This window comes from Diabrotica virgifera, chromosome 3 (genome assembly GCF_917563875.1).
Source record: "Diabrotica virgifera virgifera chromosome 3, PGI_DIABVI_V3a".
Classification (NCBI taxonomy): domain Eukaryota; kingdom Metazoa; phylum Arthropoda; class Insecta; order Coleoptera; family Chrysomelidae; genus Diabrotica; species Diabrotica virgifera.
The window spans coordinates 225607031-225624317 of NC_065445.1; the positions used below are offsets into that span (position 1 = coordinate 225607031).

At 31.4% G+C, this 17287-nt stretch overlaps 1 protein-coding gene across 1 annotated transcript in view; it reads left to right on the forward strand.

Annotated features, from left to right (window-relative positions):
* Nucleotides 1-17287, forward strand: part of LOC114331236 (cytoplasmic dynein 2 heavy chain 1) — a 410099-nt gene that overhangs the window by 374965 nt on the left and 17847 nt on the right. The window contains exons 56-62 of the mRNA XM_050645881.1: nt 2483-2641; nt 3083-3246; nt 4380-4619; nt 7402-7653; nt 9436-9634; nt 14988-15142; nt 15320-15480. Coding sequence (XP_050501838.1) covers nt 2483-2641; nt 3083-3246; nt 4380-4619; nt 7402-7653; nt 9436-9634; nt 14988-15142; nt 15320-15480 — 1330 coding nt within the window. The remainder of the gene's footprint in view (nt 1-2482; nt 2642-3082; nt 3247-4379; nt 4620-7401; nt 7654-9435; nt 9635-14987; nt 15143-15319; nt 15481-17287) is intronic.

A 17287-nucleotide genomic window follows, 5' to 3' on the forward strand; every position in this document is an offset into this window, starting at 1 on the left:
AAAATAGTTAATTGTAATATAGACACGCATCGTAATTATTATCTTCTTCCTCCAAACTCTCCAAAATTCTGTTTTTGGTGCAGTCCTTTTTATCACGTTTTTTCTTTTTTTTTTGTCCAGTTCATTTAGTTTTAATTTTTTTATGACTGGAGATTTTTTAAAATTTTTCCTACTAGCTTTCTTACTAGCTTCTTCAACAGAAGAAGCTACACGTTGTAGTTAACTAATATAGAATACTGCAGAAACTGGAAGTAACAGCAGGTCTGATAAAATCGGGTACCTGGTTTTGTCGATTTTCAGACTACCCGGTTTTGTCAAACTCGTAAACAAGATATTAAATGTTATTTAAATTTTTAAGTTATGATATAATATTTAAAATTGTTGGCCAAATTAAAGGGAATGTACTAGGTTACATGTATTAAATTTTGAAATGGCCATTAGTTATTCATTAGAGGAGAAAACAGCTATAAACTTACCTTAAAAATCGAGTTTCCTGCATCAAAAAACAGGTGAGGTCTTACTGCTACGGCAAAGATTTCTCAAATGAAGTAAAAATGAATACACACGACTGTTGGTGGTAAAGGGACACTAATTTTATCATTGTCTAATAGATAGCAGCAGACAGTTAGAAGAATTAAAGGGTACCCGGTTTTATCAACCTACCCGGTTTTGTCCAACTCTCCCCTACCTGTGAGCATCTTTTCTTCACATCTAAAATATGCTTTTCTTTTATATTCAATATACAGGGTGTTTGGTAAAGAATGGGCCGTAGCTTAACCATAGATTTCTGAGATTAACCATAGATTTCTGAGCTTCTGAAATTCAGGGTGTCAAAGCTAAACTTTTATTTTATTTATTCTTGAATATTTTCTGACAGGCACGGGATAACAACACGAAATTTGGTAAGCGGGGGTTTTTTGGGATGAGAAATCCAAATTCGTCACCAAAAATAATGTATTACCCAGAGGGCGCCACATACGTCTTTTAGCGCGCATTTAATACGTTAAATTTTTTTTATCCCCCACTCTACATACTTTTTGCATCAAAATTTTTATTCTCTCAATATTTTACTTAAAAAAGGTATACTGTATTTATCTCCCTAAACTCAACTGTTTTCGAGATAAACGCATTTTAAATCTGCGATATAGCATAATTTGTTGCACAATATCATTGTAGTCAGACCCGAAAAATAAACTTGAAACCATAATTATTGTACCATTTCTCATATGTATGTCATTGCATAGCAAATTCCATTGAAGGAAATTTGCGATACATTTTTGTAAATTTTTATGGTTTTAAGTTATCTTTCGGGTGCAACTACAATGATGTTATGCAAAAAATTATGTCGCCTCGCAGATTTAAAATGGTTGAGTTTAGCGAGATAAATGATGTATACCTTTTTTAAGTAAACGTATTAAGAGAATAAAAGTTCTGACTCAAAAAGTATGTAGAGAAAGTAATTAAAAAAATTTAACCTAATAAATGATCGCTTAAATGCGTATGTGGCTCCCTCTGGGCAAGACATCATTTTTGGTGGCGAATTTAGATTTCTCGTCCCAAAAACTTCCGCTTACCAAATTTCGTGTTATTATCGCATGCCTGTTAGGAAATATTCAAGAACAAATTAAATAAAATTTTAACTTTGACACCCTGTATTTCGGTTATTATCAACTTTCGTCCTAATGTAAGTTAGCTTAACTCGACCTATTTTAACCTCAGGAAACTAAGATTAGGCTATGGCCCATTCTTTACCAAACACCCTGTATACATTTCGTAAAAAATTGCAGACATAAACAAAATTGTTAATCTAGTTTTATTGTTGCTATTTATTACTAAAAATACATAGGTATATATCAGTTCTACTATTCACATCTCAAGCAGTAAAAACCCAATGTTCAAATTTTAGGGCACTCTACAGAGACACTAAATTTTAGCAGAGGGAGAGGCATTGTAGGATCATGACCTCAAAAAACTTGGTCATTTTCCTCCATTTTTCTGGTTCCTGTCTATTTCTCTCCAATCACTTTCTTCTCTTCTCTTTCACTTATACTTCTAAAAAGTCTTGCTTTACTGTTTTCAATCATTTCGTCTTTGGACGCCCTCAACTTTTCCCATTTCTTCTTCCTTTATTATTGTTATAATATTTCGGATAAATGGCATTCGTGCAATGTGACAAGTCATCTAGCTCTTGGGGCTCTTAGTTTTGCTGTAATTATTGGTTTTCCATACATCCTGACTATTTATTTATCTATTGGTCTTCTCCAAATATTCTCTGCCTTCTGTAGTCGTCCAACGATTTTTCTAGGCACATTTTTTTCCCAGAACTTTCTTTTGTTACCGCTGGTTCATAATCCACAAATTCCAAATATTCACGAATACTCCTGAATAATTTTACAAGATATATAGCTAACCAAAAAAACTTTTTTATCAACATTATACAACAAATATCAAATTTCGTAAACAAAAAATATTTTACTTGTAGGTGAAAGACGTCTTATAAAATTGAATGGAAAGCTGTTAGATTACCACAGCGAATTTAAATTAATATTATGTAGCAGAAACGAACATTTGAAACTACCTGCTGAAATAGTACCTTTTATTAACTTGCTGAATTTCACAGTTACCATTGCGGGTTTCACTGGTAAGTTTTTCATTATAATAAGTAATGTCAATATGATTCTGAAGTTACTTCGTTATTGTACTTAGGAAAATGTTAATATCATATTAACGTCATACGTATAATTAGGACTGAAGTCAACTAGCTCTTAAGCTAACGTCTAAAATTGGGAACTAACTATAGATAGCGGTAGGTTTCTATAGATAATTTCCCACTTTTACGCTTTAGTTTTGTCTCTATGTGTTTCATAACGTATTATGTTTTCCATCTTTTGAGTTAGTCTGCCGGTTACCAGCGCAGTATTCACTGTATATCATTGGTATAATAAGCGGAAAAATTTTTTTGTTAAAGTAATTATTGTAGATAAAATATCATAAATTTTTAAACTAAACTTACGTGAAATCATATTTTAACTGTGTTCATAAATATTAAAATATATCTTGTAAATTATTATTATTTTTCCAGAACAACTTTTGTCACATGCAATTTCTCAAGAAAATCCAGAACTAGAAAAAAAGAAAAACAATTTACTAAAAGAACGAGAGGAACTGGAAGAAAAACTATCTCACTTACAAAATCAACTTCTTGAAGATTTGGCTAATTCGTCGGGTGATATACTCCAAAACAAGGTAAAATACCTAACCGTTGCTATAATATTTATACAGGGCGGTAAAAAATTCCCTACAAAACATAAGCATAAGCTACAAACATACCGACTTAATTACAAATTAATATAAATATAACCAGGCAACAACTTTAAAACTAATGAAACAAACGAAGCCTATTAAAATAAAGGGAGAAGTAAGACAGGGAGATACTATGTCATCCATACTATTTATTAAAGCACTAGGAGGTGTGTTCAAGCAACAACACTGGGATATCTCCTATCGGAGGTTGACTGTCATCACAGCTATCCGCACCTTATTGGCGGTTGATCTGAAAAAATCTGCTGAGTTGCAACTGTGCCACTCTCTTAAGTTTCTCAGCCAGGAAATTCTTCTTCTACCTACGGATATTTTCCCCTTAATTCTGCCCTTTATTCTGAGCCTTAATATCGCATATTTCGCACCTCCAGTAATGTGGCCTAAATATTCCAGCTTTCTAGTTTTAATATTTTTCTTGATCACCTCGCAATCCTTTTGTAGCCTTGCTAACACTTTTCCATGATGAATTACTATCTAAAGATGAATTACAGTAAAACAAAAACCATGACAAATCGGCAAGAAGTACTAATAATTACAGTGCCCTAAATCTAGTTCCTAAAGAATAAAACAGGTAAAAGAATATTATATATGTAGGCCAAATCACTAAATTAAATGAAGAAAATCAGACTAAAGAAATAAAGAGAAGAAAAAGATTGGCCTCTGCATCATTCTAAAAACTGTATTATAAATAACAGAAAATAGGTCTAATACCTAAAAATAAGAAGAGTCTTCAATCACTGTATATTCCCTGTTCTCATATATGGCTATCAGACCTGGATGTTTACAAAAGAAAACATGGAAAAGGTAGCAAAGACAGAAAGATTCATGTAGACCCTGGAACTACAAACGAAAAAGGGAAAGGTCACAAAAAATGCGCTGGTAAGATGACATGAAGAAACACGCCGGGTCAAAAAGCATGCAAAATGCCGAATACAAAAGGCATGCAATAATGAAGAGGAGGCCTCTGTCTAAGGATGGATGTTTAGGTTTCATTAGATACATAGATATATAATATTCCTAGCTTAAAAGTGCTGCCATTTTACCTTGTTTTTTTTTAGAAACTGCTTGATTCACTCAATCAAACCAAAGCAAGTTCAGAAGCTATAGCAGTAGCGTTACGGGAATCAAATGAGGTTCAGAAGAAGCTTCAGGCTGAGTATGATACATATAGAGAGTTATCGAATTATGGTAGTTTGCTATATTTTGCATGTAACGAGTTTGCAAAATGCAACATTTTGTATCTTTTGTCAGTTTCAGCATTTACAGATCTATTTCTACGATCTCTACAAAGTTTTCAGGTATGTAATGACTTATTTGGATTTGACACTAATTTCAGATTTGTCTTAAATTATTATTAATGTTGTTTTTATAAAAATGGTGAAGTAACTAAAAAATAGATAAATTTTGTAGTGGAAAAAATAACGTCAGTAACATTAAATATTAACAAGAAACGTGGCTTCAAGTTGTTATTAAATTTTCTTTATTTATTTTATATTTATGATTTTTCTGTCGATACTCTCAGTGTAATGATTGTTTGTATTTGTCTTCTTCTTTGTTCGTAAATCATTTACTTCTTCTATTTTTGTTAGATATTCTGTTTTCGTAAAGCTAATCTCGGGACTAGCTTAAGTGTATTCATCTTGCAGCTTCGTATTGCACAATTAGAACCTTCATAGTCCTATGCAATTACTACTTATTCGTCTGTAAATCTGACCTCCGCTCAAACAGTGTCATAAGTCAAAAATGCAAAGTATCGAGAAAATGACGTTTAAAATGTATGTCTGAATTTTTCGGATTTAACTCTATACATTTTTGAGTTGCGACACTATGCAGATAAAATAACGAAAAATTGACGAAATAATATTTATCAAAAGTGACTCTTGCAGTACCGGCTATAAGATCATTATTATAATCTGCCTAACAGACTTATAGGTTTTAATGATGTAACTTTAAATACAAGTAAGAACATTATACAAAAATACTGCAAAAATAAAGATAAATAAATGACAAATGTGTCACTTTTCTTGAACACATACGCAGATTGTTTTGAATAAAGTAATCACATATACTGTCTTAAGTTGACAAACGACGCTTACATCTTAGATGGAAAAATGCTTTGCACAAGCCTATATGTGACACTGTTTATGTTCGGTGCACTGTTGATTTGGGTTAATCATATAATGACTCAATTGTCATCAAATGACAAATACTTAAACTATAAGCGTAACACTTTATGAGATAACATTTTGTAGTTTTATTAAACTGTTAATGCAATAAAACCGTATTTAAATTTTTTTGAGATGTGACACTATTTTACCGGAGGTGCCATGTATATAGGTTTTAGGCCGGTTTCCCATATCCTCAGTTATGTTAATATTTCTTTAGTTTTGATTACGAATGTTAAAATAATTTTAGATTTCGTGTCTCACCACACTCTTATCCATAGAGGACCCCGCAGAAACCTTATGGGAAATGGCTCTTTGTCAAATGCTCTCAAACTTTGGGTTCTGGTAGTCCTTGATGTGTAGAACAAAAGACTCAATTGGCACGTAGCTCCAAAAAATCATGGTTTTAAGATATAAGCCTATGAAGTTATAGGTACTTACAATGAGGACGTTTGAGTTGGAAAAAATTCATTTTCTCGAGAATGGGCGACTCTGGAGATAAATTACGAATCAAGTCGATTTTTATTTTTAGTTTATAATTTTTTAACATATATATTATACTAGTGACGTCATCCATCTGGGCGTGATGACGCAATCGATGATTTTTTTTAAATATGAATAGGGGTCGTGTGATAGATCATTTGAAAGGTTATTCAATTTTATATTCACTAATAAAAACATTAACATAATTATTTATACAGGGTGTCCAAAATTTTTTTTAAATAAAAATTAATTGAGAGAAAAAGAAGGATGTATATAATTTATTTAATTCGAAATACATTTTGCTGTTGTCCGAAAACAGGAAGAAATGTTTATTTGATAAATAAATATTGCTTTTCGCTTAAATTCAATATTAAAACTGCCACCCACCTGCCTCTTAGCAGTTTGAACATTTAGTTTAAGCGAAAATCAATGTTTTTTTTCAAATTAACATTTTTTTGGTTTTCTGACAGTAGTAAAATGTATTTCGAAATAAATAAATTATACATATTCTTCTTTTTGGCTCACATAATTTAATTCAAAAAACGATTTGGGCACCCTTTATAAATAATTATGTTAATGTTTATATTAGTGAATAGAGAATTGAATATCCTTTCAAATGAGCTATCACACGACCCCTATTCTTATTTAAAAAAATCATCGATTGCGTCATCACCCAGATGGATAACGTCACTAGATTGATATATATGCCAAAAAATTATAATTTAAAAATAAAAATCGACCTGATTAATAATTTATCTACAAAGTCGCCCATTCTCGGTAAAATGAATTTATTCCAAGTCAAATGTCCTCACTGTACCTATAAGTTCAGAGGCTTATATCTTAAAACCATGATTTTTGGAGCTATGCGCCCATTGAGTCTTTTGTTCTACACATCAAGGACTATCAGAACCCAAAGTTTCAGAGCATTTGACAGAGAGCCATTACCCATAAAGTTTCTGCGGGGTCCTTTGTAGTACAGTCGAACCCGCTTATTGGAATAGCCTTCATGCTAGCAAACATATTCCTATAACCGGGATATTCTAATAACCGATCATTTGTGGCTAGTAAAAATGTTTCGGGCCTCAAATTTATATTCCTTAAAGCGGGATATTTCTATAAGAGTTATTCTAATAAGCGGGTTCGACTGTATAATGAAGTAATCTGGAAAAAGAATATGTATTCAAATAAACAAATAAAAAAATACGATAATGCCAATAAAAGACATTTGAATATGTGAACAATTTTAGTGCTATTTTTTACGGGATTTTTTTTTTTAAATTTGAAATAAGTGGTAATTTCTTAGTAATCAAATTACCGTCAACCAAATATTACCAAAAACAATCCAATTATTTTCAAACCAGTGTTTTTATTTAACCTTTTCTTTTAGTATCAGGTTGTACTAAAATGCACAATATATTATATTCTTTTATAGGGATTAGAAAATAATTTAGCATCGCAAAAGAAACAACTACTGCATGTTGTATATGGATATATGAGTAGAGGAGTATTTCAAAATGATCGTTTGAAATTCTTATTGTATCTGATTTTTAAACTCTATCCAAGAGATGTGCCTGAAACAGAATGGAACGTATTTATAGGAAGCGCTGTGACCAATAAAAATACTTCGGAAGATCAACCTCCTTGGATACCAAATCAATGTATAAATAATATTCAACTGATACAGGTAATTGAAAAATATTCACATTATAATAATAAGTTAATGACATCATATACAGTATAATCTTTTGAGTTGGAAACCTCAATGTTTTTCCAGTATGTACCATTTAACCTGTATTTCCAGTATGTACCTGTAACTACCCGCGCATCAAGTTATAAGATAGCTACACGCGTAGCGTACTTTATACACCACAAGAAAATACACTTAAAAACAGCGGATTTGTTTGTTTTTTTTTGAAAAAATACACTTAGGTATTTGCTATAGACTTTATTCAGCATAAGCGAATACTTGGATTTCCGTCTCAGTAAGCCAATTGGAATTTATAACTGGAATCTGATTCTATGATAAATAAAATTACTAATAATTTTTTTTTGAAATGTAATTTTTTACAAGAGGAAAAATATTGTTTGTAAAGAAAAATATATTTTGGCAATAATGACTAAAAACAATTGAAAGGTATTATATATTACTACAGTATATTACTACTTATACTATTATAATCGTGGCGTATATTGTCCACCACTGGAAACAACAAAATAATAAACTGTAAATTACGATCTTCCCAGAACGCCGAATATAACGAAACTAAAACCAATTGTAAAGCACATTCCAGTGATAGGTTAGATAGGTAAACAAGGTCAAAAATTAAATTTTTAAATGTATTTGCAGTAGAGTTAGGTAATAACGAGGAGACTCGTCGATTTTTAAAGTAAGGTTGATTTTTATTTTAGATAGCTTCAGCTAGAATGACGCCGCCATGATATAGTGCTTTAACATTCTAAATTTAAAGGTCGGTAACATGCTAGCGGAACTGTTTGCGAACGCTATATTCGTAGAATTTGAGGCCGTGAGAACCATAGTAACCTAACTGATTTTAACATTACTTTATATAATCAAATAAAATGATAAAAGGTAACAATATCCGATTGTTTTAGTAATTGTATGTTGACCAAAAATCATTATTGGTCAATTTCTCTGGTCAAAATAAGCAGCGATACCACGGAAATACAAATAATACAAATCGAATATATATCACAATAAGGAAAATTCTATTTTAAGAAAAACGAAGCTGGTTTAACTCTAATAGTTATTAATGAAACAGTTCGTGAAGTATGCTTTTTGCGAACGCACGCGATTTTTAGAGCACGAGCGACAACAAAGCACAGATTCATACAATATTTTATCTACGATAAACAAATAACAAAGCTGTAACTCTTCGTCACCGGAATTCATTTCTTTTCTACAATTTTTAGAACTTTGACATTTAAAAATTCTAATTACTTTCAAACCACAAACCTGTCAAAACTTTTGTTGTAATTCATTGCTCATATTGTCATCACCATGACAACGCGAAAGTTAAGGATTGCACCATGACAACGCGACAGTTATGTGTGTTTTTATGTTTTATTGGCACTGGTTTAAGCAACCAACTGGCCAGAACGCGACAGTTAAAAACAGTACGAAAAAGTAAATCCCATTTAAATACATTGTTACTACACGCACACTTTAAATCCTTCACGCACTGCTATCTATAATGACAGTTTCCACAAAATAAAAACTTATACATAATATGACATAGAGTAGATAATTTTGTTTGCTCATATCGCATGATATATTCAGTTCACAGAAATTTATGAGGGACAAAATCATGGTTGAACTTCGCATTGAAATCCATGGTATATTAATATGATTTGCAAGCAACGTCATACTTGATATTAATGATTAAATTTAAATTTGAAAATATAAAGTTTGCAAATATAGTATTAAGTATAAACTAATATGTTCCAGGTGGCTTTACCTGATTTCTACAAGATATTGAAACTTGAGGAACACAATCTCTGGAAAAACTTTATGAACGTTAGCGAATGCGAGAGGGAATATCCAACTCATTGCAGTTTATCTGAATTTCAAAAAGTACTAGTGATACAGGCTTTAAGACCGGATAGATTATATACCGTTATGTCCCAATGTGCACTTAGTATAACAGGTTTGTTTTGCATATATCTAATTATAGTTTTATTTATTTATCTTCAAGAAACAAAAACTTTTATTTTTAAAAAACATATCCCAATAAAGTGAAAAAATTGCCTGTGTTTACATTTCTACTAGATCCTTTGGGTTCAACAAATCCAAAACCATGTTTTCACTAATATTTACTTGCCATTTGCCACCTGGTGTCTTACAGGTACATAATTGTCCTTGTAATATGGAAGAAATTTGCACGTCACATGCTCAAAAAATCTCAAAAGAGTCTACAAAATACCATATTTTGCAGGCTGTGAGCCAATATAGCGACTAAACTTTTATACCCTCTTCATTGCTGCTCATCTACAGTCAATCTTTGAGAAAGCTTATATTATCTTCACAACTTAGTTACATCTTCCCTATTTGATTTATGTAACCCAACTTATACTAGAAGAATTCCATAAAATCACCTTCGACGATGGGCTTGAAAATGTTTTCGAGTGGTTAATAGTGTCAGCGTTATAAAATTTTGCGATCTGTTCAGTATGGTACTGTTCTGTAATTTGTTGATGATTTGTTGCTGCGTCTTAGAATATCGCACATTTCTGGTGTATTTAAGTATTTCATAAATGTTTTGCTGAAATTCGCTCTCAGAATTTAGGCGTAAATTATTTTGGCAGACAGTTTGTTTCTCATGGAAATGAGCATTTTCACATTCACTGGAATAACTTCCATCAGAAGCACTCGTAATCATCTGATAAATCATCTGAATCTAATAAATCACAAACTTCATGTGACATTACTTTATTATATAGTTTTTTAATCCGAGCTTGTTCAGCTTCAATAGAAGACATACTGCCCAATTTATACCACTTCTCAAATTATGTGTTCAAGAGTTGCTTGTAAAGTAATGCAATACAGTCGAACCCGCTAATTGGAATAGCCTTCGTGCCGAGCAAAAATATTCCTATAACCGGGATATTCTAATAACCGATCATTGATGGCTAGTAGAAATAAGTGTACCTACTGAACATACCTGCATAATAATAGTACATACTATTTTATGTATCTTCGTCTAATTTACTTACCGTTGCACGTCATCCACGTCATAGCCTGTGACGTCACATGATACCAACACGAAATATTTAGGCGGTAGGTGTGTTCTTTTTTAGAATCATTTTGCCGAGTACACTGGAATAACAGCCACTAGACATATTTTATTATATACGCGTAGAAATAATATTTAAAAATTTCTATTAATGTTAACCTAAAGAAATTCACAATAATATGTTTCATTTAATTTGTATAAATGGATTATAAACCGTTTTTATGAAGCGCATTTGTTCGGAACACATGAAACTGTAATCGAACGAAGGTGACATTTTAGAATAAATTGGTAACATTTAGTTGACAGTTGCGGTGATGACATTTCATATTTGTTTATAGTCTTTACTCTTTACTATAAGTATTTGTTTTATTATATTTACTGTTTTTATTATTTACTTTAACGTAAGATTATAACTTAATTCTTGTCCTCTATTTCTTAAGTTTTTATTTATATACATTGAACATTAATTTGTTTTGTTGTATAATCCACGTTTACAATAATTATGTGATCTATTTAACTTAAAATGGATTCTGGATTTTTTTATACTTTGGCAACTATGTCAACTTAGATCTCTGGCGTAAATAATGATGTGCAACGGTAAGTAAATTAGGCGGACTGTACTTACATTTACATACATATATTTATATGGTTTTAGGTCTTTTTATGTGAATAATAGATACAGCAATGTAACTTATTTTATTAAAAAACCAAATTACATTTTTGTTGTGCAAGCATCCACTAATAAGCATTAAATGTGTGCAATATGTAGATACGTTTATATTATCTTGTTTAAAATGCATACACCAAAATTACTTTTCTTATTTTTCTTGAAAAATCTTTAAGTTAGCTATACAAATTAGAAAAATTTACATTGAATTGGCCCTCTAGAAACTTCTTGTAATATTACAAACGGTGAGGACTTCCCGAATTGGATGGAATATCCACAAAATCGAGAAAATCTTCATCTTTTGTCTAACCTTTCGCTTTAATATTGAGTTGGGTGGTTTCATTGTTTTGCTTTAAACCTTCAGTATCTTCGAAAACCGATAAATTATTGTCAAGAGAAACAACTCTTGAAAATTTTCGTCCTTTATTTTGTCGAATTCTGTATTTTGATGAATTGTCAGGCAAAAATGTATTGTTACATTATTCAAACTCACGTCAGGTTTATGGACAGGGCGGTTATCAACAACTACTAAGAGAACGTCTCTAATCTTGTCTGACATTTTATTGTCGAAGTTAATAAACCATTAACCAATAAAATTTATAACTGCAACTGGTAGTAGACAAGTAAAAAGTATTTTATGACCTGTTGTATATTTCTGAAAAGGGTCCAACTAGTGCGTAATGAAGTATTTATTACCTGAAAGACCTAATAAACCAGACATAATTTTAATTTTTTTGGAAATTATGAATAAAATGTTGTTCGTCTACTTAAAAAATGTTCTATTAAACGGTATTATTTCATTAAAACGTATTCCTTTAAGCGGATAACTTAATTAAGGAGTAAATGGAAACGTTTCGGGACCTCAAATTTATATTCCTTAAACCGGTAAATTCCTATAACCGGTACCCTAATAAGCAGGTTCGACTGTAATTGCAAGTAACTATCAACGTCGTGATTTAGTCACATAAGTACCGACAAGCCTGGGACGACATCTGCCCTCCAGACCGGGTGAGCCATCCGTGGCTCTCACTTTTATTGCTACATAAAAAATACACAATTGACTAAATTTGAATGGAAATTATATTGTGGGTTATTTAAAGGCCCATAATTGATAATTTAAATAAAATTAATTTGGTGCCGATGTGCCGATATGGTGCCGATATGGTGCCGATGTGTGCTTTTGCCCTGGGGATGAGTTTCACCCCATCTCGGGGGTGAAAAAATATATGTCCAAGATAAGTCCCGAAATGACTAAACTGACTAATTTTAAGCAACTTTTGTTTTATAGAGTTTTTTCACCAAGTAAACACTTTTCGAGTTATTTCCAAGTGAATATGTTCATTTTTCAACATAATAACCACGTTTTTAGACGGTTTTTCGCAAATAACTCAAAATGTAAGCATTTTGTCGAAAACAATATTCTTAGAAAAACTATAGCCTATAAAAAAGTGAAAAAAAAGTGTATACATTAGGTCTCTATACCTAGCAAAAGCAGAATTGCAGCTAATGAAAAATAGGTTAATATTCGAAATATTCCAAATATAATAATTCAATGTTAAATATCCAAATAATGAAGCATTCTTGGGGAAAACACATTACAACTTTTTAGAAGTGTTTAAAAAAAGCTTTATTTCTGTTTTTATAAAAAAAATTTCTAGCATCAAATGTAAGCGAGTTACGCTCAAAATAAAGTTGGTCCCTTTTGTTTTGGCAAAAAAAGAAAATCAGGAAAATCACCCCCAATTAGCAACTTAAATGAAATTAATCGTTACCGCTTTACAAGTTACTTTACTTATATTGTGTATATATGATATGTAAGTTTCATCGATTAAAAGTGCTTATTTTTGAAAAAAATTGGTTTTAAAGTAAAATTTTTAAAAATATTTATTTTGAGAAAAAAATGCTTTTTTCAAAATAACTTAAAAATTGTTAGAGATACCAAAAATGTTAAACAACAGAAAAAGTCGGCTTTACTTTTCTGAATTGATTAAGATTCGATGTTTCTAAATTTGCATACACTCGTGAAAAGTGATTCGTTCAAGCCCATTTAGCCACAGCTCTTTCAAAAATAAGGACTTTGAACCAATGAAACTTACAGATAATATTATGATCAATACATACGCGAGTAAAAAACTTGTGAAGTAATAACAATTAAGTTCATTTGAAATGCTAATTAGGGGGTGATTTTCCAGATTCCTTACCAAAAAAATGGACCAACTTTATTTTGAGCGTAACTTGTTTACTTTTGATGCTCAAAATTTTTTTTTAAAAACAAAAATAAACATTTTTTAAATACATTAAAGGTAAAATGAGTTTTCTCCAAAAAAAGTACTTCGTTTTTTGGTTATGGCACGTTAAAATATTTGATTTGGAATTTGACGAATATGAACCTATCTTTCATTATCTATAACTCTGCTTCTACTAGGTATAGTGAATTAATATATACACCATGTTTTTCACTTTTTACGTGCTATATTTTTGATAAGAATTTTTCTTCGACCAGATACTAACTTTTTGAGGCATTTGCGAAAAACCGTCTGAAAACGTGATTATTTTGTAGAAAAATTAACATATTCACTCGCAAATAACTCGAAAAGTATTAACTTGGTGAAAAAACTTTATAGAACAAAAGTTACTTAGAATTAGTCATTTTGTCCATTTCCGGACTTATTTCTAACATATATTTTTCACCCACAAAATGGGGTGAAACTGATCCCTAGGGCAAAAGCACACATCAGCACAATATCACTTTTTTCTTTGACTTTTTAGCTATGTGTATGCCAAAAATTTCATGTTAATCCAAGCGGTTCTTTAAAATTTAGAGGTTTTGCAATATTTTACATTTAAAGAGCGTACTTGTGTACCTTTTGCGTAATATACGTAAATAAAAAATGCCAGTAACATAAAAGTTAACAACAAATTTAGTTGTCTTCCTAATTAATTAATAAAACCATCAAAATACTCAAAACAACAATTTTAAATGAATCTAAATAGATATCGGCATAAATAAGATAAATTTCCCTCCTTTTAAACTTATAGAGTTTAAAATAGTCATTTATGAATCAATTCGTGAAGTGTGCTTTCTGAGAACGCACGCGATTTTTAGAGCACGAGCGACAACGGTGCGAGTGCTATACATCGCGTAAGTTCTCAAAAAGTACTTCACGCACAGTTTCATAAAATATTTGATCTACGATAAACAAATAAAAAAACTGTAACTCTTCGTCACTGGAATTCATTTCTATTCTACAATTTTTAGAACTTTGACATTTAAAAATCCTAACTACTTTCAAACCACAAAACTGTCAAAAATTTTGTTGTAAGTCATTGCTCATGTTGTCATGACAACGCGAATATTAAGGATATTTGATTATATGAAAGTGTGCCAAAAAACCCATTGAAAGTGTGCGGAAAAGTAAATCCCATTTAAAATACATTGTTAATTCACGCACACTTTAATCCCTTCACGCACTGCTATCTATAATGACAGTTTTCACAAACTAAAAACTTATACATAGTATGACATAGAGTAGATAAAATATTGTATAGTATAATATTAACTAATTTTAAGTCAGATTCAAAAATTTTCAAATGTTGTAGGTATAAAATCCTTGGATCCATCCTCGCTGGATCTATCCATTATATACAAAGAATCTAATTCCACTGTTCCTATACTAGTCTTGGCAGTCTCTGGTACAGATCCAGTTTCAGAAATAAGGGAAATAGCAAAAAATATGTCTCAAGAATTAATTGAGGTAAAACTCAAAATTAATTTTTGAATAAATAAAATTTTAATTTAAATTTTTCCCGTTTTTAAAAACGGGAATTTTTTTAAGTAAACTCAAATTCCATAAATATGTTTAATTTTTGTAAATACTGATAATACTTTGTCCTAATAAATAAATTATCAAATGTCCAATGTATTTTTATAGGTTGCTATGGGCGAAGGACAAGAAAACAAAGCCATAGAAGCACTTAAAAGATATTCTGAGTCTGGTTCTTGGTTAATCTTAAAAAATTTACACTTAGTGACTTATTGGTTACCAGTGTTAACTCAAACTCAAAAAAGTATTGAACCTCATCAAAAGTTTAGGTAAGATCACTCCGTATTTATTTATTGCATTATGAACTTAATATTTAGTGTACATAATAATTTTTTTTGATACACTGCATTTTTACAATCTACTCTAAACACAAAGTAATAAGTAAATAGTCTGAAAGTAAATTAAGGTGAGTTAGGTACCATCCAGTGACGGTTCTCTAAGTATTATTGTTTATTGTGGTAGGTCGTCTGGGTATATTCTCTTTAGTCTTCTGTCAGCAAGTGGTTGGGTGAATAAATTATTTATCAATTAGTTGGTGTGGTCAGTGGTGCGATTTTTATATTTTATTGAACGATTTTTTATTAAGTCCTTGATTAGTGGGATGTCCAGATCATTGTGAAGTATCTGGTTGGATACATACCATGGAGCTTTACTTATCATACGGAGAATTTTGGATTGGAATGTTTGGAGTATCTTCGTATTTGAAGGTTTACTGCAGCCCCATAGTTCTATTCCGTAAGACCAAACTGGTATAAGTATTTTCAGTTTATTTTCAAGAGATAACTGAGACTTCTTGTTAAATAGCCAGTTCATATTTTTTAGTATAGGATCTAGTTGCTTACGTTTAATTTTAATGTGTGTTTTCCATATGAGTTTTTCATCCAGATGCAATCCCAAGTATTTGACAACTGGCTTGATGGGAATCGGAGTATTATTTATAGAGACTTGAGGACATGCATATTTTCTGGTTGTAAACGTAATTTTTACTGATTTGCTGGTATTAACATTTATTTTCCATCGCTTGAGCCAGTTTTGTAAATGGTCTAAATGATTTTGAACTTTTTGTGATGCTACATTAGGGTCGACATCCACTGCTAAGATTCCCGTCTCATCGGCAAAAATAGCTAAGAAGGTATCATTTCTGGTTGGAACGTCGGCTGTAAATATCAGATATAGAAATGGGCCGAGAACACTACCTTGTGATACGCCAGATTGGATGATGTGGTAATTTGAGAAGTTGTCTTCAATTTTGACTTGGACATATCGGTCAGTAAGATATGATTTTAAAATAAAGTATAGTTGGTCTGTTAGGTGTAATTTCAATTTATAAAGGAGACCTTGATGCCATACCCTATTAAATGCCTGTTGTATATCGAGAAATGCTCCAGCACAAAACTTTTCTCTTCAAGAGCTGTTTTAATTATATTTACTATTCTGTGGCATTGTTGTATGGTTGAGTGTTCACGTCTAAATCCGAATTGGTGTCGTGGTATAATTTCGTTTATGGGGACAACTTGCTCGATTTTATGTAATAGTAGCCGTTCTAATACTTTCGACATTATTGGGAGTAGGCTTATCGGGCGATATGAATTTGCTTGTGTTGCGGGTTTACCAGGTTTCGGAATCATAGTAACTTGAGCTAATTTCCATTGTATTGGAAAGTAGCGAAGACGTAGTATGCTGTTGTATATTACTGTTAATAACACCAGTGCTTTTCTCGGTAGCTTCTGAAGTAATTTTCCTGTTATAAAATCATAGCTAGTAGCTTTCTGAGGATTTAGCATTTTTATTTGTTGTCGAACCTCTATCGGAGTAAATGTTTTCAGAGGAAGAGTTAGTTGACATGGAGTTTTGAGGTACTTTTTCATATCGTCGTCTTCATCGTCATTATTTTCTGGTGCTGAGAATACAGTTGCAAGATGCTCTGCGGATACTGTGGTTTTTTCTTCATTTGTGTGGGCCCAGGTCATATCTGTTTTCTTCTTAAAGGTGAATTTGTTATTGTCGGTCGTTTAAATTTTTTTGTAGCTTTCCATATAGAGTGGTCTTCATGTGAGAGGTTCGAAACATAAAACT